At 38.4% G+C, this 20,915-nt stretch overlaps 1 protein-coding gene across 18 annotated transcripts in view; it reads left to right on the plus strand.

The window, feature by feature from the left end:
* The window catches only part of PPFIBP2 (PPFIA binding protein 2), a 117,828-nt gene that overhangs the window by 60,660 nt on the left and 36,253 nt on the right, over positions 1 to 20,915 (plus strand). For 14 of the 18 annotated variants that reach the window (XM_054198217.1, XM_054198216.1, XM_054198221.1 and 11 more), the window contains 3 exons: positions 4,237 to 4,326; positions 8,664 to 8,777; positions 18,263 to 18,394. In XM_054198217.1, coding sequence (XP_054054192.1) covers positions 4,237 to 4,326; positions 8,664 to 8,777; positions 18,263 to 18,394 — 336 coding nt within the window. Of the gene's footprint in view, positions 1 to 587; positions 1,118 to 1,445; positions 1,561 to 4,236; positions 4,327 to 8,663; positions 8,778 to 14,181; positions 14,762 to 18,262; positions 18,395 to 20,915 lie in introns of those variants that run through there. The other 4 variants (XM_054198229.1, XM_054198232.1, XM_054198224.1 and 1 more) reach the window with 4 other exon arrangements.

The raw sequence follows: 20,915 nt of genomic DNA on the forward strand, positions 1-20,915 counted from the left end.
GACTCTGTAATGACTTGATCATGTAAGTGATACTTAGTCAATTTTCCAGCAGCTGCCAATATTATGTCTGAGTTAGAGTAAAGAGCATGTTCCAGAGAGAGATTTGGAAACTAAAGATGAAGCTGGAGCAAGTGATGGAATGCAAGAGCCTCTTTCCCCCCGCCACCCCCCCCCCCCTTAGAACTGGGAGAAACAGTTGATGTGGAATTGTTTGAGGAAATATTTTATGTTAATATCTGATGCGATCTGATGGATATTAAACTATATGCAAAATCTCTATGGAGACTATAATACATGTGCTTCAAGGCATTGCTTTGCAGCTCCCTTAGGTAAAGTATTTATGGTATGCACTTGACTTTTCATCTGTAGTGGTACTACCATGAAGGTAGTTTGAACCACCTTGCCTTAGCATATCTTTCCTTCTACTTTGTTATCCTGTGTCATCATCAATTTTTTTACATGTTTTATGCAATTTCTCTCATTCTTTCAATACATAAAATATAAGTAACATATTTAGCTTATAATTTGTGAAGCCTAGGTAATAATTTTTGGTCTTTAAGGCTACATCTGAAATAACATCTTTGTGGAAAATCTTGGTGGTTCAGCCTTTTGGTCATGTGGTTACACATGTTTGTGAGCTCTTACACCAACTTGAGTGGTCTGTATCCTTACGACTTTAGTGTTAAGGTCCTTTATTCAGTTACTGCTGATACATGTGATAGCTAACTATATTTGCTCAGTTCCCTCTCAGTACTGACTTTCACAACTGCAGAATGCACTCCAGCCATCCACAGATGGCCTTGGTTCATATTACATTGTTTTATCTTGTCTTTATGCGTGCCACAAAGCTTTACCACGTCTTAAACAACTGCTCTGTGTCAATCAGCCACTTTTATTTAGCAGGTCGTTGTCTGTCTACTGCACTTTCCTCTACTTATCTGAGCACTCTCTGGATGACCTATTGGCAGAGTTGATTCCTTTTTTTTCTTCACCCTTTTCTGTTCACATGGGTGTGATTTAGTAGGTTGCACAGGAGTATTGAGTGTTGGACTTGAGCAGAGCGTATTTCACAGTCACAGTGCAGCAGACATCATCGGAGGCTATACGTTTGGTAAATGTGAGTGTAGTAGAATATCTTGTTTGTGATTTGATATTGAACTAATTCTTAATTACTGATTGTGCAAAATGTTGCACTCTGTTTTGAATTCATGACAGATTGGTTATGTAAAAATATGTTGGCAGTAATTTAACTCACTGTGCTTGTAAGGCTGGGGGGAGGAGGTGGTGGTTACACAAGTGGTTACGGGTATATTTCTTAAATCTAGCCTAGGAAAATAGCAAATGACAGCAGGAGAAAGGGTGCAAAATCTACTTGACTAGGCGGTTTTGTCATTAAGAGAATTTTTCCCTGCCTAGCAGCGTGCTGTTCTTGTGTTCTATTCAAGTGTTCCTGAATACCTGATGATCTAGGTGCAGGAAAGTCTCCCCTAACATTGTGTGTGAGCTGAAGACATACTGGGGAAGGCCTGTGGGCTCTCCATTGAGAAAACTCATTTAATGGTATGTAATGGCATTTTAACCCTAATGGAAACATAGCCGCCAAGACTAAAGATTTTGGATTCTAAAGTACAGTATAAGACCTTGCTCTCTAAGTGGAATAACGACCCAGGCAGAATGGCTGGCAGTATGATTGAGGATGCATAGCTGAGGTCAAAGGATTATCTAGACAGACATACAGAAATGCATGTTGTTTACTTAGGAGGATCCCTTATTTTCATTATGGTACTACAAAAGTTTTGCTGGAGCAAGTGCAGAGGAGGGCAACGAAGCTGGTGAAGGGCCTGAAGACTAAATCTTATGAAGAGCGATTGAAGGAGCTGGGGCTGTTTAGTTTGAGGAAGAGGAGGCTGAGGGGAGACCTCATCACTCTCTACAACTACTTGAAAGGACATTGTAGAGAGGTTGGTGCTGGTCTCTTCTCACAGGTAATTAGCGATAGAACAAGAGGGAATGGGTTCAAGCTGCAGCAGGGTAGGTTTAGGCTGGACATTAGGAAAAAATTCTTCACGGAAAGAGTGGTCAGACACTGGAATAGGCTGCCCAGGGAGGTGGTGGAGTCACCATGCCTGGATGTGTTTAGGACTCGTTTAGATGTGGTGTTAAGGGATATGGTGTAAGGGAGAACTTTGTAGAGTGGAGTTGATGGTTGGGCTCAATGATCCCAAGGGTCTTTTCCAACTTAAATGATTCTATGATTCTATGAAGAGTTAATAAGGAATGAACTTTAAGACCATACGGACTGACTGACTGACTAACTTTTAGTACAAAGGGCCTAAGTTAAACTGAAGAGGCATGTTTTATAAACACGGGGGGCATATTTCTTAATAAAAAGAGAAGGACAGGATGCTAGCTTAATAAGACTGCTAAAAAAGGACCCTAGGCTGAAAATATATCAGTGTTACTATATGGATAATATGAAAAGAAATATGGCCCAAGGGTCTGTGAAAAGGTTTTTTCCACTCTAGCCATTTTCAGCTGGAATCCTGTCTCCTCTTAGGCACTTAATTTCAAAAGAAGTCAAAGAACAATTGGTGAAGATAAACCAAAAGAAAGCAACAAAACGGATCTTGAAAAATTAACCTGTGAGGAAAAGACAGAAAAACTTGTGTTTGTTTAGTCCTTAGAGGGACATGCTCATTAGAGATCTACAGATAGTATTTAAATATGTAAAAATTTTCTGAAGCAAAGGGAAAGACCTCTTTTTTTTTTTTTTTTTTTTGATCCATGGTGGTATGATAAGGACAAGTAGGTTGAAGTTGAAGAGATGATGATTCAGGTTAGACATTAAGAAAAATGTTCTAATTATGTGTAGCTAAACAGATTATCTGGGGAGGCTGTGTAATCCATTTCTGGAGGTCTTTAGGAGTAGGCAAGACAAGAATATTGCAAATAATCATCAATCCTTGGGTGGAATAATGAACCAGAGGATCTCTTCAGACACCTTTCAGTCCTGTTTGTTGGTGTGTCTGTGGTTCTGTCAACTCCTTTCAAAATTATCAGGGACAAGGGTGGTCTATTCCTCTCAGCTCATAAAGATGCCACACTTGTGTCTAGTTCAGCACTTTATAGCTTGATAAGTGTCTTTTGATTGGATAAATATTTGATTTCTTGATTTGTATTAATTAGCACTGTGTTTATTTTCATCATCTGTTTTACATTTGGACTTGTAGATCTCAATGGAGATAAAGAAGCCATGAATATTTTTAATATTTTTTTTAAAATCCTGTTCAGAAATGTTCAGTTGAGAAAGAAAGGCCAGTTGTGGAGGAGGATTACAATTATATTGGTGCCCTTCTACAAGTAACTATAAATGAGTAGTCAGCTGCAGACTAGTGTAGTTGAAGGGAACTCAGTGAAGTTGACTCTTACATTAGCTGAAAAGGCAGACAGTGTTGTGTTCCCTGGCAGCAATGCATCGCCTGCAGTGGAGCTGGGAAACGAACCCCTAAGGGCTCATGTTACTTTCAATGCTCTGAGCATCCAAACAGCTCCATTCCCACAGTTACACAATGTTTTAGTGTGCAGGATGAAGCTATGGGACTCTTCTAAACTTTTTAAAATAAATCTGCAGATTTTTTTTTTTAATTGTGGTTTTTCTCTCTGGAGTATTAAAATTCGTAGGAAGTGGCACGTAATAGTTAGGAACAGGCCACATTTTAGCAGGCTTTGCTCCTTAGAGCCATTTAGAAATCCATAAGTGGTTACGTAGCTCAAGAAGTTCCTGATAAGAATTTGATAATTTAAATAATTTCTTAATTGCTAACAAAAAAAAAACCCTTTTCATTCAGTAATTTATAGGAATAGTATAATACATATGTCATTTTTTTACCATTTAAAAATAAACACCCAGATTCCTTGACTTTGGCAAAAGGCTGTTGAGAGCGGATCAAATTAAATGTTTTTTGTCTTGGTAAGGTGGCATTCCCAATAAAATGATAATTTGCCAGAAAATATCAAATCTATTCATATACAATTTTTGATTGCTAGAAATGAGAAAGTATTCAAAATCCAGCTAAAAAAGGGTACATTCAAAAGGCTTAATGCATATGAAACAAATGGTTTTGGTCTGTAGACACATTTCGTAACAACCACTCAACATATATAACTTTTTATTAAATATTGCTTGACATTTTAATATTAACTGTAAAAATTCTCATAGCACTTTTTTTCCCTCAGTCACAGGTGAATCATCATTCATCTAATAATGAAACTTATCAAGAAAGATTGGCACGATTAGAAGGTGATAAAGAGTCGCTCATACTGCAGGTATGTCTTGAAGAGGAACCTGTCTACGTAGTTGATATTCAGTGAATAGAAGCTGAAGTGACAGCGTATTTTCTGTTAAACAAATGTTAGCAGGTCACCAAGTGTAACTGATATTTAATCAAGAGTTAATTTATAATTTGTATAATCCACCTGATTGATTTCATGGTGGGGTAACTTCGTAAAGGAGAGGGCAGTAACAGCAGTAAGAGAGAGAAGAATGACAAAGGAAAAAAACTAACTTAAAAATAATGCTGTGGCGTCCCAAGACAATGCTGTGGTAGTGGTTCTCATTCTAGGTTTGCTAGGTTGTACCAGTTGATTTTTCTAGGTTGTACCAGTTGATTTTTCTAGGTTCTGCATGCCACCATTTTTAATGAACTGGAAAACTGGCAGATAGATAGAGCTGATATTTTTCCTGTGTGTGCACTGCACCAAAGTTGCTTTACATCATCAAAAAGCTTAAAGGGGAAGAAAAAGGGGAACCGGAAAATTTGACAGTAAAATACATGCCTAAGCTCTTCCAGGTTTCTCATTTCTCAGTTCAGCAAGCCTTTTTCAAACTGATCCACTGTCAGCTTTCCTCCTGAAGAAAACATGTTTTACAAAAAAAACTTAATTATTTTTTTCTGGATATTTTCACTATTACTAAACTGTACATTGCATGCTTTTTAAAACTGAAATTGAAGATTCTTTCAATGGTCTTTGCATATCCTTTCTCTTTATGCTTACAAAAGCATATTATAAGCATACATATTTATATCAAACAAAACTTAACTATACTGGGTAGGTGTTCTCCCTGCTTTCAGTTACTAGTTTCTGTAAGCATGTTTCATCCTGTATGTTCTGTTCACACTTGCATTAATTTACTGAGCAGAATTCTCACTGCTGCTGTTAAATAAACAATAAACTGTTTGTGAGACATAAGCTTAGGCTTGGTTGGATTTTTTCATTACTGTTAAACTAAGATTGCTATTGCCACATTTAGGAAAAAAAATGAATAAAAACCAAACTTCTGGATGGAATTTAAGTGTTTAAATGTGCGCTGTAAATTCCCTTTTTTTCTGAGAGGGAATCAGGTCAGCATCACAACTGATATTTATTAGAACACCTTTTATTAATCAAGTGGTTATTAACCACACATGAGCAACTTGTAATTGGAGCAACAATTAGGAGGCCAAAGCCAGCTGTTTGCTCAGAAGCAGAGGGTTGTACTGATGCACCTGTTGCGTTGTCCCTGAGTGCCTCTTTGTTTCATCACGTGTGTGTATAGTCTGGTGATCTTTGTCGGCATGGAGCAGCCACTGTTGTTTTGGATGTGGTTCGTGCTATACAGTCGGTCGTTGATGGTCATGCGTGCTGCTCGGCTTGTACAGATTTGGCAGAATTTTGGTGTTCAAAGTGTATCAGCCTTTGTGGATTTAACAGGATGGCTAGTCTCCAGCGTTAGTTTCTGAAGACTGTTCCAGGCTACTGCTCAGTACGTACTTTTTCTGTCTTTGTCCTGCTGATTTTAAGTAACTATTTATTCATGCACACAATTAGGTACGTATAGAATGCAGCCAGACAAACTCACAAAGAAGGGTCTTTTATGACATGGTTTTGAGACCTGCCTGGAGTTTTTCTCAAAAATAATGTAGTAAATTCAGATATAGAAATTGTCTCTCTCTGGCCTTTTATTCCCATCATACCCCCATCAAATCAAGAGGCTTAGTCAATATTTATGCATTTTCCTATTCCACTGCACAGTATTGCAGTAGAACTCCAAAAACCCGAGGCAAATAAGATAGATGAAAACCTCAGTCTGGTAGATGAAAGTCAACAACTAAACAAAGGTGCCAAGATGGAGCTGGGGTGAGAACCAGGTTTACACCAGTTCTGCATATGCTATCTAGGCAGTCAAATATGAGGAACATGGGCAAGTCCCATGCTGAGGTTACAGTGGCCTCAGAGAGACTGCTGGGACAAACCTGGCTCCTGGGTGTGACCGTTGGCATGAAGGATCAGAAAGTGATGGGAAACAGAGCACCTCTATTCTACAGCTCACGTTGCCTTGTGCCAGTGACTGTGGTCCGTAGCTGTAATCTGTAGGGAGTATGAGGCTGGGAGCGCTCCAGTCTTGCATCAGCCGTGCTGCAGAAGCAGCAGTGCAGGGCACCTTGTAGTGGGCGCGGGCAGTGCCCATTATCTCAGTCCACCAAGGCTGAGTCAAACAGCGCACCGTGAAACCTGCTTCCGCTGTTCAGTCTGGAGTGGAGGCTGGAAATGCTACAGCATCTGTCTGGGACACCTTCTTATAGCTCAGTGACTGCACAGAGAAGCTAATGTACTTCTTTAGGTGTTTGTTCTGTTTGTTGGGTTTTTCCCACAAAGGTGTTTTAAACACTTACACCACTCGCTTTTTAGCCAATTGTTCAATATGCCTCACTTTTATAGATATTTACAGAAAATCTATTATCTATGGGCAGACTCTTGCGGGTGTTGCTCTGCTAAGGCAGGATGGACTTGCCAGCATAGCATATGCTGGGGTTATGTTCGGTGCGCAGCCTGCTGATTCCCTGAAGAGTCTGGCAGATGTGATCCTGAACAGAGGGGAAAATATGAGCTCAAAGGAGCTAATGTGCCTCTCAGCCTAACTACTGGAACAGCCAACACATGCTTCTAAAGCTGCTGTTTCACTAAATTCCTTTGCAGGTCATATTTAACATAGAGAGTTTTCCTTACAGGTAACAATGCTAATGGGAAGCTAATCCAACCCTTTAGGTAGAGCCTGTTTTCTTTCTCTGCAATTTGCAGGAGACTCAAGGAGAGGATTCAGTTTGTTTCTTCCTGCGTTCTGACCTCACGGGGGATTTTTGTGTGCCATCACCCATCTAATGGGAGCAAAACAAAAAAGCACATAAGCAACCGACTTCCTCGCAGGGAGTTCTCCTCCTGCCCCATCTTGGATGTGTCCCCCTGCCATCTGCCTCCACCCACTCCTTCCTGTCATCTCTCATCCTGCATTCATCTGTACTCTACCCCAGAGCCAACTACTTTAAAGGCAAAAAAATAAAATAGTCCTCTTTTTTTTTTTTTTCTTCTTTTTCTATATTCCTTTCCCAGGCGTGCATGTCATTATGTTTGCAGGTAAAACAAATACGGATCACGTAGGCACTCCCTCTGCAGCTTCCCTAAAGTGAACTCAGTTGTTCATTGATTGGGTTTTAGAAATGCTGCGTAGCAGGTATATCTCAAAAGTTTCACTTCCACATACTGTACTTTTTTATTTTTTTAATAAAGGTGTTGCAGGGTTGGATGTGACAACACAGATAAGTTTTTGTTAACGCATTTCATTCAGACTGGAGTTTAAACACCTAACGTTGCTTTTTCGTTTGAGGCAACATTTTTCTAGTATAATCAAGGCTATATATAAATATATATAAATATAGTCTTGATTATACTAGAATATATAAAATATATCTATATTTATAAAAATAAATAGTAAATATGAATATACAGAGTGCTGCTTAACATAGGAATTAACACTGGGCGTTTTTCCCGTCTTTGTAACGTTATCCTGAGTGTAGTTTTTTCAGCTTTGCAAGCTTTGAGTTAGGCTGCTGGGCTTTTCTTATTACACACTCACTGGTCTGTACCACCATTCCCACAGTTCTTTACCACTATTGCTTATTGTTTCTTTTCCTGGGATTCATTGTCTGTATCTCACTTCTTTTGCTTTCATGTTTTGGCTTGCAAAGCCTGGGAATTTTTCTTGGAATAGAACTTTGCCGCTGCTAAAACATGCCTTTTACTCATTGCATTCTTTATAACTTCAGAACGCTTTATTGATAGGTAAGCTGTTTTTCTGTTCTTGTAAGAAGTAAAGTAATTGGTTGGTTTCCGAATGAACAGTTTTATTGTTTATCCGTTTTCGGGAGTGAAATGCCAACGGAACCTGAAATGGCGATGCATGCTCCAAAACCACTTAAAATATTTTCAGTATCCTATGTTCTTGTTCGGTGCTTTCCAATTTTTCAGATTTTGCGGGAACTGACTCAGGCTACCTATTGGTAGTCATCCATCTCTTCCAGAAAAGCTCCTTCTTTTTTATATTAAAACAAAATAATCGGCGGGGGAGGGGGGTTCAGAGGGCGGGGTTGGAGCAATATATAAGTAAGACTGAAAAGTTCTCAGTCTTGATAGAGCAGGTTGTTGCAGTGCACAAGAATATTAAACCACTGAGGACTTTAAAAGAGAACTTGCTGTTAAAATGTGCATTTGGATGTTAATTGTATAAGGTAATTGAAACTTATTTACAGTCAGTTCAGTAGTGTTGTGCTTCTCTTCTCAAATTACAGGTGAGTGTTCTTACAGACCAGGTGGAAGCTCAAGGAGAGAAAATCCGGGACTTGGAAATCTGTCTGGAGGGGCATCAGTTGAAACTGAATGCTACAGAAGAAATGCTTCAACAGGTAAAAATCTGGATGGGAAAGCTTCTTGCATAACCTTCTCCAACAGAGGGGTGAACATACATGATCAGCTTGCCCGCATGTGTGAGTGCCTTTGGCAACAAGATAAAGCGGGAAAAAAATACCTCTTTTTATTGTTCTCTTGCTGCTTTGCACATTTTTTTTTTTTTCCCCAATAAATGTTTTCTTTGTTTTCCTGTTGCAGAAACGTTTTACTGGCTGGTTGCATAACACTGTACGTGGCAGCATGTAAAATGAAACTATTGTGTCTTATTTGTACTGTGCTGACGAACTAAATTTGGACATGGTTGAGTAACTGGTTAGACAGGTTAAATGTATCTAATATATGTAGGAGTTATAGAATTAAGAAGTTTTATTTAAATATCTTTTTTCATATGTCTTTGAAGCTGAACAGGTAGTAAGTTGAAATGAATTATTGTATCAAGTTTGGTGCTATAACCATTTTTGCATGATTTCGGAGCTTTCCCCTTATTTTTGAAAGAAAATTACTATATAAAACATGTGTGGTTTTTTTTTTTTATTTCAATCAACAGTTTCAGGCTATGTGATTTAGTTTTTGCTGTTTCATGTTATATGTTGAGGGAACAGAACAAATGATAAATTCAATACCTTACATTTCATGTGTTACTGCAGAGCTGGCAGGTCTGTCGATGCAAAAGAACTTTCCTGGTGCAATTTTCTGTTATTAGAGATGCAGATCATCCACGAGTAGTTTAGCAATACAAATATCAAAAATAGATTTCAAACCATAAATAACCCTCAAAATGTATGCCAGAAATTTGCAGGATAGATATTGTTCTTGATGAACTTACTTCCTCTCCCCACCCAGAACGTTGTGTTATAAATTTACTGTTTTGTTCTGTGTGAAATATATGTCTGTCTATGAACTATTCATGGCTTTAAATTATACTTGTGTTAATCTATATAAACCTATAAATTACAGTTGTGTTTACGTATATAAACTTATTTTACTGTGATAAGGATCCATGTACATATATGAACGTAAACTGCAGCAGTTTCTATAAGATAAATAAACCTTTTAAAGTTATCATTCTCCGAGCTTCTCTAAAAAACACTTGGTCTCCCACAACTTTTGCAGCCCAAAATGTTTCCAGCTGGGGAAAGTTTTATTCCCATACTTAAATGAGGGGATGTTTTTGAAAATGCAAATAGCGAGCGCATTTAGTTTTTCAGTGAAATCTGAAGTGAAATTAAAGGACAGCAACTATTTACGTGATGAAAATCTGTTTTCAAACTTCAGGAAGGCATTCACAATAGGCTGTATAAGTTTCCTGTTTCAATCTAAAACTAGATAGTTGTTCTATGACTTCTGCTAAAACTGTTTATTGTTTCTCTGACTTAAAATTTTCTGCTCTGATAGTCTTCTGAGGAAACTGTGAATTTAAAGCCTGATTTAAGAGAACACTGAGGCATTTGAAAATAGAATATAATAATGCATGTACATTGCTATTTTAATGAAAATATTTGCATTTACCCATCTGGCATTAGGCACGTGCACAAATTGCTTACAAAGCTGATCCTATAGTGATAAGCTACAGAAGTCTGTACTAATACTAAGGAAGTCGGAGAATCTCCAAATATGTTTAACGTAAACTTTAATCTAAATGTTGAGATCACTTTGAACAGCTGTAATTGTTGCCAAATGTAATTTCAAATTTGTTTTCTTTCCTGTGCACATATTAGTTAGCAATAAGCTCAAATTTGTTGACTGTTTTGTATCGTAGTTTTGAGATCTTGCGTTTGAACATAATTTTGAGAAATACTGACAAAATTGCTTGATTACGAGATTTCTAAGAGATTAATCTCTCATGCTTACAACATATATGATAGCTCGAGTTTGGTTGTTGCAGTTTTTTTAAGAGAAAGAATTATCTAGGCCACAACTTGGTATTAGTATTTTAGTTTTAGTGTTCAATAGCTGAACCAATATTAAAAAATAAATTCAGCATGAAACTGAGATATTTAAAATTTATTTTGCCAGTGGAATAAAAAAAAAATGATGTTGAGTTAACATTTTAGTTTTGCGTGAGCAACAAGAAGAGCAAATTAAGTGAAATACTGTAGGATGATGAGGGAATGGTAGTTGTGGTGTCTTTCTCACGTGGATTACATGCCCCAGTAGACAGTGGGATATGGGAAACCCAAGTTTGATCTCTCAAAATCTCAACAGTCAAAAACTATACATTTATAATGGCTCAGCAGAGGGCCCTATTTGTCTCTAATTTATTTTGAAGGTTCTTTTCTCAGTTCATCTTGTTGAAAAGATTACCCTCTATAGGGAATGAGTTGAGATTTGGAGAGAAGAGAATGACCTGATAGTGTGATGATTAGGACGTTCATGTAAGATCCGTGGCCAACAGGCTCTCTTGCAGTTCATTTGTCAAAAGTAGAGTGAGTATCTGGCCTCAGGGACTTCAACAGACTGATGGATCCATCAGATATTGGGGAGGGTTGGGTTCAGATCTTCTCAGACAGCAGTTGCCAGTGGCTGTACAAGTGCTCATGATGCTTAGCAAAGAGATGACAGGTACGAGTGTTGTCACTGGGTTTTTCCAGTCAAAACTATTTTGTGGGTCTTTCAAGACAGTACTTATTTATTTTTACAGCAAACTAACATATTTCTAATAAGATAGAATCATCTAGCTCTACATAATTATTCTGGCTTTTCAGAAAGACTTCTGTTATCTTCCTGAGGTAATCCCATTTGATTTCATGGTTCTGCTTGCTTATTTACAATATAGTGAACTCCACTGATTTTTGCCTTTGTGAACATAAGTCGACTGCTTCTTCTAAATGGAAAATGGAACAATAAAAATAATTGCGTTAGCTTGAAAAATCTTTATGTATATTAATAGAACTAAGCTAACTACAGTATGAATAAACGTATTATTTACTTATCTGGGGAACCATATACCTAAGTCCAGGATAAGCCCCGTCTTTTTAATTTTGGGAACTAGAAGAAAAGTGACTCTTAATTAATTCTGTCCTAAAATGCTACAGTAAAAACAAACCCCAGACACTTTGTTAAGATAATTTAATGATGGTAATCTGGTAGTTCCACAACCGAAAGGGTATGTAATGCTGCCCTGCAAAATCGTTTTTGCTGAATCTATGCTAGCAGAGACTTGTCCACTTTGTCGGGGTGGGGTTACTGGCTAAAATCCTGCTGGCTTATGATTTATGCACAGTTGTTTTGAACCCTGCTACAAAGTGATCATGGAAGCACTTGTGAAACAGCAGCTAAAATAAACTTTATACTACTTAAAATGTCTATTCGGCATTTAGGATGGACATCTTGAATGTGGAATAGTAGCAACAGGTACTGCTGCTGCTTTGCAGAATATTGTGATTCTTCATCACTCTAAGAGGAGGGTGTAATATCCCTTAGTCGAAATGTGAACTTTCAAAAAATGAGCCAATCTAAAGGTTCTCCAAAAAGGAGAAGGCCTCATTCTCCTTTCATCCTTCTCCCTGGTCCTGACCATGCGCTTCTGCAACTTATTTTGTGCTGGCTGTCATGCTTATCAGACTTTTTCCTCAATGACTGGGAGAAAACTAACTTGGTGTTTAAAAAGCGGATGTTTTTCTGCTGGGTTAGTGAGTTGAAACAGCTCACAGAAAAGTCAAGGCATGGCATAAGGACAATGCTGAGATGTGCATTTGATCTACGTGTTTATGAAACCACCGCCAAAGAAAATATGGCTCAGCAGCATTTGAGAAACAAGAGAATCCTGTGTAACAGATGCAGAGATGCACTGGTGTCCACAGTTACAGATAATGCATGTATGTTTTCATGAGATGTGATGCTTACAGTGTCAAAATTAAGATTTTTCTTTTGTAAGGATACTTGTTCCACTACGGACTCTAATCAAGAAAAAGCATTTTCCACCTTAAGGATGTTTGCATTTTCATTCTGTAAAACAAAGCAGGTCTTTCAAAAGCTCCTGAAAGTCAATAGCAAAACTTTAAATTGGTCCTTAAGCATGGTTCCGGTTTGGGCTGAGAAACACATTTCCTTGGTCATCTTTCATCGTAAATGTTGAGAGGAAATTTTCTGAAGCATGACTGGGAGCAAGACGCCAGATACAGTGGTATCTCTTTCTTGCCATCAAATGTGTAAAGGATATGGAAATGCCAGCCTGTGTGAACAGTTACCTGCCTTGCCCCTTAGCACATTGTAACAACTAAGTCTTGAAATAAAAAACCCACCTCCTAGAATTATCCTATGAAAACGATTTATGCTGTGACAGTCCATTTGCAGTATATCAGCTGCTTTAAAATGTAAAATTACAGCCAATTTTAGAGAACAATGATGTGTATGTGTCTTCCTCTAAGTTAGTTTGTGGCATTTCTAAGTACTTTCTTCCACTCGATTTTAAGAAGGAAACATTTTTTTAAGGGAAGAAACATTTTTTTAAGGGAAGAGAGGGCCTTGAACATCTGCTGTGTTAGCTTTGGGGGAACCTCCTATGAACTTGCTATCAACTTTTCTTTCATTTGTAGAATAGAATTGGAAAGCAAAATTCTTACTCTATAAAGTAGCCTAAATTGTCCCATAACAGAAAGTACCAGCCATGCATAATGTAAACACGTTAGTGCTATGGAATCTACGCTGTCAATCTGCACAGCTGTGTTAAGTCAGTTCGAAAAGTGAATTTTCTGCACATACAGATTTCACCTCCACAGTTCTTCTTTTAAGTGGATTTGTTATGGTAATCATCGTGAGTAAAAATAGGTAGTTACCTCTTTGCTATTTCAGTGCAGCATTTGATGTATTTAATGATAGTAGTTCCCATTGAAGCTCTGTGGCATAAAGTGTAGCAGTGTAGAGTTTGCTGTGCCAATCAAAACGCTGGTCTGTGTGGCAGTGGCTTTCCTGTACCTGACCGTACCAAATCCTAGATGAGGTCTGACTGTGTGTTTCTGCCTTCCCAATTATTTCTGACACATAATTGCTAGAAGCAATCCAGGGGACTTTTGTCAGATGGTTGCATTGTGTAAACACGATCGTGTCTTCTATCAAGAAATTGTCTTGCAAAGTACAAAGCACTTGGCCTTAAAATTCTTTCTGTGTTAAAAATACACATAGAAACTGAAATGCTTGAATGCGAAGAGGACTGAATTTCTGTTTCTTGTGTCAGTTTATGGTCAACTGCTGCTTGGGTGCAAGGAGCAGGGGAAAGTGTGCCAGACAGTGCCCCTTGTGAGGCACAAGGGAGAATCTTTTAAAAACCAGTGGATTAAAAGAATGCAGGGAGGAGCTGTATGAGAATAGGCACTTGAATCTAACGCAGTTTAGTGCCTACCTGTTCTGCTTTTGCAGCTGTCTTACACTCAGGGGAACCAGAATCCTATCATGGTTGCGGAGTGTAAATCTGGTGTGTATCTGTTTGCTTCTCAGGAACTTTGCTGGCTGGCAAGGATCATTCCTTCAACTTTCAATTGCCTGAGTTATCTGATCTTAGATGAATTTCAGCACTTGTTTATAGCACGCAGTAACTTCTTGCCAGCAGCTAGCTTAGCGTTTCAGATTTTTGAAGTGTGCTCTGTGCTGCTCTGGTTGTGAGGCGTAAGGTTTTCAGAGTGTGCTCTCAAGTTGTGCAGCTTATCTCTACAGGTGAGCATTACCCTGCTTTGTTATTTTACATTTAATGTAGGCAAGAATCTGCTCGTCAGGCGTATGCAAAGGGCTGTTCAAATTGGCAGAGCAGTAGGAAGTTCTGTCCTTTCCATTGCTTAACTATATAATGGGCAAATGATGAATTGGAGGGCTGTAATCGACTCTCTGCTACTGACTTGCACCATTTCATGCTGATTACACATGTACATTGCTCTCAGCTGTGTTTTCAGTTAAGCAAATATCTTATTTCTACCACAGCTGACACACAGCACTTGAGAAGTTTTGTCCTCATTAGCAGTGGTTCTTGATGAATTTTGCTTACCAGGTATGTAGCTTGGTTTGTCTGTTTCTCTCAACTATTTTAAAAAGGGTGAAAAGTCTGATATTTTTTGTGTGTTGTACTTTGTATAGTGCACAGAAGAAAAATGGGATCTTTGGGGGTTTTTTTCCCCCCTACTTGACTAAAATCTTACTTATGGTTTCTCAATCAGTGTGTGGTATGATCGGATTGTTGCTTCTGTTTTGTGGAGTGCTCAATATACTGGAATTTTCTGTGCTTGCAGCTGGCTGTCTAGGATAGTGTAGTGTCTAAGCTATTTTCTCTCGTTAAATTTTATAAGCAGCTTTATAAGAATTATGTATTTCCAAGACAACAAAATGTGGAAGTGAGATATACGGCATATGTTTCTGTTTCATTTGGAATATTTTAAAAGTATACAGTGTGAGTTTTAAAAATACAATTGTGTTTGGAAATAGTTTGCTGTTCATTGATCTGTCTGGTATATGCATATTGTAGCTTCCAAATGACTCCTCTTTGTAATTATTCTACTCTAAAATAGCTTTTTTTCTTAATTTTTAAAGTTAAAAGTTGAGTTTCAAAAAAAAAGAACGTTGAGAAATTATAATTATAGTATGTTTTAAAATTAAAAACAAGTATCTTGTTTATAAATAAGATTCCCTAGAACATGTTCTATTTCTGTTCTATATTTCAGCTCTTTTAAGATCCTCCTAAAGCTGCTACAGTCCAAATTACCACTTTGCCTGTTTTATATTATCTTTTTTGCTTTAAAACCAATAACATAAATTTGTATTTTCTTTTCTTACAATTGCATATTTATTCTGGCTGAAATCAAGTTGCATCATACCACTGAAATACACTATAATTTCTTTGTAACAAAATGGGTCACATTCTTAATGAGCTGTTCACTGCGAGCATCTGCTTGAAGATGAAAATAATTGCTTCCAGATGTTACCATTTCAAGAGGGGACATTTACTTTAAACGGCACTTTCTTTCAAAGCAAAAGTTAGACTCTCTAGATGCAAGAGAAATTGTCAGCTGTTTTAAATCAGTGTAGCTCCATTGAAAACAAACTAGGGATAGTTAGTTATTTTGTCTATTTTAAGGCAAGGGGTTCGTGCCAGTTTACCCTAGCTGAGGATCTGATTCTCCAGCTTCAGAGCAAACTGTAAAATTTTAAGTTGCTTTAAAAAAAAAAAAAAAAAAAGTCAGCTGTCTCTCTTACACCAGTTAGCACCTTAGTGTTCGCATGGAGCTACTGAACTCACAATGAGAGGAGTGAGGTCTTACTCTCCATTGCATAACTATGTGTGATTTGGGAGTCTATAGAAAAAGTAAGGAGTAATGCCAGATGGTGCACTCAAAGGATAGATCTTTTGTTAAAAGTCTCTAGAGGGATGCCATGTCTCCTTGCCTTATTAAGAAATCTCCCTGTTGTATCATGGAACACCATGTCAGCGTCCAAAAAAATTCTAAATGTTGTTTTGGTTCAACAGTGAATAGAGTCTGTCCACGGGGCAAAACCACCTCATCCTGCAGGACCTTTTCAGGTTCAGTGGCCTTATTTTGTATCAAAGTTCTCGTTTATAGCTATGTCTTAATCTGCAAAAGTCTGCTCTGTTAACAGCTGTACAGAATCTGTTGGAGTCTGGACTGGAATGTGCCTCTGGAATTTGTGCAAATTAGTATTTTTCTGGAAGATAGAGGAGTTATTTGCAATTGTAATTTGTAATCACCTTTGTAGAAAGCAGCTACTACTGGGATTTCATTAGGTGACTGCCTCTCTGAGTTTCTCAAGGAAAAAAAAGTCACTGCACTATCTTTTCCTGATTAATGCTTGATTTATTTCATTCAGAGAAAAAAAACATGAGGCTACATTTCTGTTTATTTTCCCATCCATACACAAATACCATTGTCAATGTCAGCAGGAGCAGGCATGGCACTGGGAATAGTGGGTGGCTTAGATAATTGGTGTTGCAATGCAGATGGAGTTTAGTACTATTTTTAATTTGGGCAGCATTCCCCACCAGACTAAAACAATTTACTTGTAGAGCAGATTTGGGTACCAAATAAACTCTAACTGTATGATTTCTAAAATAACCTTTGTGGCTTCCTTGGCTCCAAGCCATAGTCTACAACATACTGTACAGTTCATGGAAGAGGAAGAGATGAGGAAAGGGGTGATGGACAGGGCAGTTTCTGATCCCTCAGTAAAATCAGCGTAGATCCAGAATAACTATGCCAACTTCAGTTAAGTCACTTCCATGTAATTCAAAGCAGGATCGGCTGTGATTCCTCAGTGCGTTTCACATGATCAAAACACCAATCTGAGTTCGGAATTACAATAAATTTTTTTAACCATTTAGAAACCAGCACTCTTCTGCAAAAATTAGTTAGGCACTTGGAAAGTTAGGTATTGATTTTTTAAGTGAGGCTTAAACTCCTGAATGGATTTTTTTCTCTTTGAAAATGGGGGCCAACATAAGCATTTTATATAGAAAATACACTATTAAATTTTGAAAGATTTTCTACCTTCGCTTTCTTGAAAACTGAAAGATGCAACAAAGGTGTGAATATTGAATGTTTTCCAACCACAGTGATACCACTCTGTCCAAAGTAAGCCTTTCTCTACAATCTGAAAAACAAACTCAGGGCACACAAGCAAAAGTCACAACCAGCTGTTCTCGTTTACACTGTTACTCAGTTTAGACATTGCCTTTTAGATTAGGACATACCACTTTTCATTCAGCGCTGCGCCCTCCAGACTGTGTAGCCTTCAAAAGTTAACAAATACTAAGTGGTGTAAAATTTTAAGCAGTATTAGCATGGCTGCAGGAATGTTGCTTGCCTTTGGTACTCTGTTTTGGTTAGGTTGCTCATTCTGTAGTACATCCTTTACTGAATAACACAAGATAAGAAATTCTAAAATGGTTCATTGTAATACTAAAATGTAGCTTTGTCTGATGGGTATTTTAGGAAGTAGCCAACTGTTTAGTAATGTGTCGTGTGACGGTCTCTGTGGCATTATGTCGGTTTGTGTTTGTTCAGCCTTAGAATTGTTTTCTGATTTCATGTCTTGCCCAGGGATTAACTCTGCCACACATTTTCTTGAAATAGGGAGTGGGATACAGTGGTTTAGTGATGAACACAGGAGAACATTTAGGTGAAAATAGCTGCAGAACTCAAGAAACACACAGTTCAAACAGTTCAAAGTATACACGCTGTGAGGAGAGGTAGAGAAACTTGCTTTGATTTGAATTTGCCAATCGCTCCATTATTTGTATTATTTTTTTTTTAGTTAATTTTTCTGCCTGAAGTAAATGCTCACATTAAATCTATCTTGCTGAGTTTTTTGCATTGTAAAGCAGTAGCAAGTGTGACTTTTGAAGAACACAAGCATTTTGCTTTTGTATTGAAAGTGTTAAACACTGGGGTACAGACTTTTCTGTGGGTCTGCCAGTAAATCATATAGCATTCTGTCAGTGTTCAAATAAATGACTGGAGAAAATGTTCTGCTTTGCTTTCAGGAGTTGCTAAGTCGAACATCACTAGAGACTCAGAAATTAGATCTAATGGCTGAAGTTTCAGACCTGAAGATTAAGCTGGTCGGTATGGAAAAGGAACAGAGTGAATATGAAGAGAAACAGAACAAAGCTGAGGTGAGTTTCTTTCATTATCTTGTTTTCTTTTTTTGCTTTTCTGTCATGCGTTTATGGTATGCTGTCATACACCTGAGCTTTTGACCTGAAATCAGCACACGATAGTGTTTTCTGTGCTTACAGCACAGTCCGTATCATTGGTCCTGTGAATTCAGTGAGGAATATGATTATACATTTTTGGGATGTGGTTTCTTTTCCCCTCTCTCATTATACTTCAAAGGTTGCTGTTTGGCTTTAATCAAGGCACAAAGTCCCTTCCAGAAGAGAAGCATACATTACAATTGGCGTTCACGTAACCCTTTCCTTTCTACAGGAGCTGGACTGGTGTGGCCACGTGAGGCCAACCAGGGCTCTTACAGTTCCTTGTTTCTGCGGCAGAGAAGGCTGGCAGTTCAGTAGAATCAGGGGTGCTACAAACACTTAGATGGTCACCCTCGGCGATTTTAATGCATTCGTGGCACTTGGGAGGGAAAGACAAGGGGCATTTTCCTCAAATGAACCTTTCCCCTTGTGGTTACATAATTAATAGTGCAAAAAAATGACGTGCGTTGGGGGAAATTCTAACCTTCGCTCCCCTTCAGATGTGGAGAGTTCTGGACATCAAAGAAGCTTTGCTTTTTACCATATTTGTTAAGAAAGAGAGTACGAAGTAGGGAATCATGAACAACGTTCATTTCATGGTAGCAAGCGGCAGGTGGGGGCTGAGCAGGAAAGCAATTGTGGAAGATGGTAATTCATATGAATTGCCATTTGTTGCCCTACTCAGTGGTCCAGTGAGGGGACCAACTAGCCAGGAGAGGATTACCTGGTAAGGGAGGATTACTGGGTCCAAGATTTACACATTGCTGACTGAAAAAAGACTTAATGTTCCACACTGACTTGGGAGAATTTGAAACCCAGGCGGTGTTAGAAAACTGTTTGCTCTCCATAATGTTGCTAGTGGATTATTTGATAACTATACATAAGTACTTTACCTCCAGTGACATAATACGTTTGGGGTGTGTTTGTTTTTTGATTTATTTATCCTCTGAAGTTTTCTTTAGAGATTAAAAGATAGCTTAAAGAGAGCAATTTCTGGCGGAGGTTGCAAGCCAGAGAGGCACCAGCTGCTGTTTTTACCATCTGTGGCCTTCTCATGCTCTTTCACCCATAATTGTCAGTGTCTTGTGTACAGAAGGCCTGAGCAGTCTCGTACTACCTGAAGATCTAAACAGGTTTGTGCAGTGCCTAATTGCTGCAGATGGCAACCTGCCCCCAACAGCCATCTTCCCGAGAGGCCTTCAGCACTTCCAACATGTCCAATACCAGGACAAGGCTGCTTAAATTATTGCAGGACATGCCCAGTCAGCCTGACTCCTGGAAAGCAGCAAGTGTTTGAGTGCATTTGCATTGACGGGCCATTTAAGTACCCAGAAGGCCTGGGCCTGTGATGGGGGTGAGGCTACAACCTGTGAAATTCTTCTGCCACAGCAACAAGCTGTGTGGACCCCTTGGATGGAAAAGTTGAGTTTTACTGGCCTGGAAGCCTTTGTTGTGTTGCTAAGTGATAGGAACCGTTCCTGCCGAGGTGGAAAAGGATTCTAATCTGATGGAAAAGTTGAGAATCATGATGTTAAGTATGCCCTGAATTATTAACTACCCCAAGATGGGGTTAGATTTCTGTCCTGTTGAAAGTCGCAAACCTGTGTATACAAAGCAAGGGAAACAGGTGTTGCAAGTAAAGCTGTGGGGATTAAACAGCATTTTTGGTTTGCTCATTGGGCGATTTTAAAAAATTATTTGAGATTGTCCTGAATAAGCATTAATCCAATTTTTCAAGATAAACAGGGGTTGCTTTCAGTCAAACTGGATGCTTACTTGAATTCTAATGTTTTAACCCTATTTCAGCTCCTTTTACTGTAAATTTTACTGATTTCCAATACAAACACAATTTCAAAGAATCAGAATGAAATGTATTAATAAACTGTCTTTATACTTTTAGACTACAACTGCTGCTTAAAGTTGGTAGTATCTTTGAGTGTCTTCCTGAATTCCTTGCCTCTGCTGCCCAATTACATCTTTCTAGTCAATAAACCACTCTTATGTACGCCAACAGCCTACCTTTTGTTTGCCCTCCTTTATGCGTACACAGTTGTGTTGTGGTAAACTAATTGCTTCAAGTGAGACAGTTCTCCAACCTGACAGTGACTGAATGAAATTAATCTTGCTGTAATTGTATCTCTGAATGTTGTGGCTACTACAACGTGCTCTTACAACGTGTAATGCCTCAAATGAAATCGCATTTAGTATTTTTACGTAAGTGGAACAAAGCTGTGGGTGACAGAGCTAGAGCCTTTCTTATAGACTGTAGCTGGCCAATTGCTGCTTTCAAGTCTGAGTTTAGGGTTGACAGAGGTGAGCAGAACAGTGATTTTATAGATTTGCTACTATCAGAAGTAATAGTCATCAGTTTTCGCCATAGTGTGTGTGTGTGTTAGAAGCATCCAGTAGTTAAACCATTTTAAACAGCCTGTTAATTATA

This window comes from Rissa tridactyla, chromosome 4, assembly GCF_028500815.1.
Source record: "Rissa tridactyla isolate bRisTri1 chromosome 4, bRisTri1.patW.cur.20221130, whole genome shotgun sequence".
NCBI lineage: Eukaryota > Metazoa > Chordata > Aves > Charadriiformes > Laridae > Rissa > Rissa tridactyla.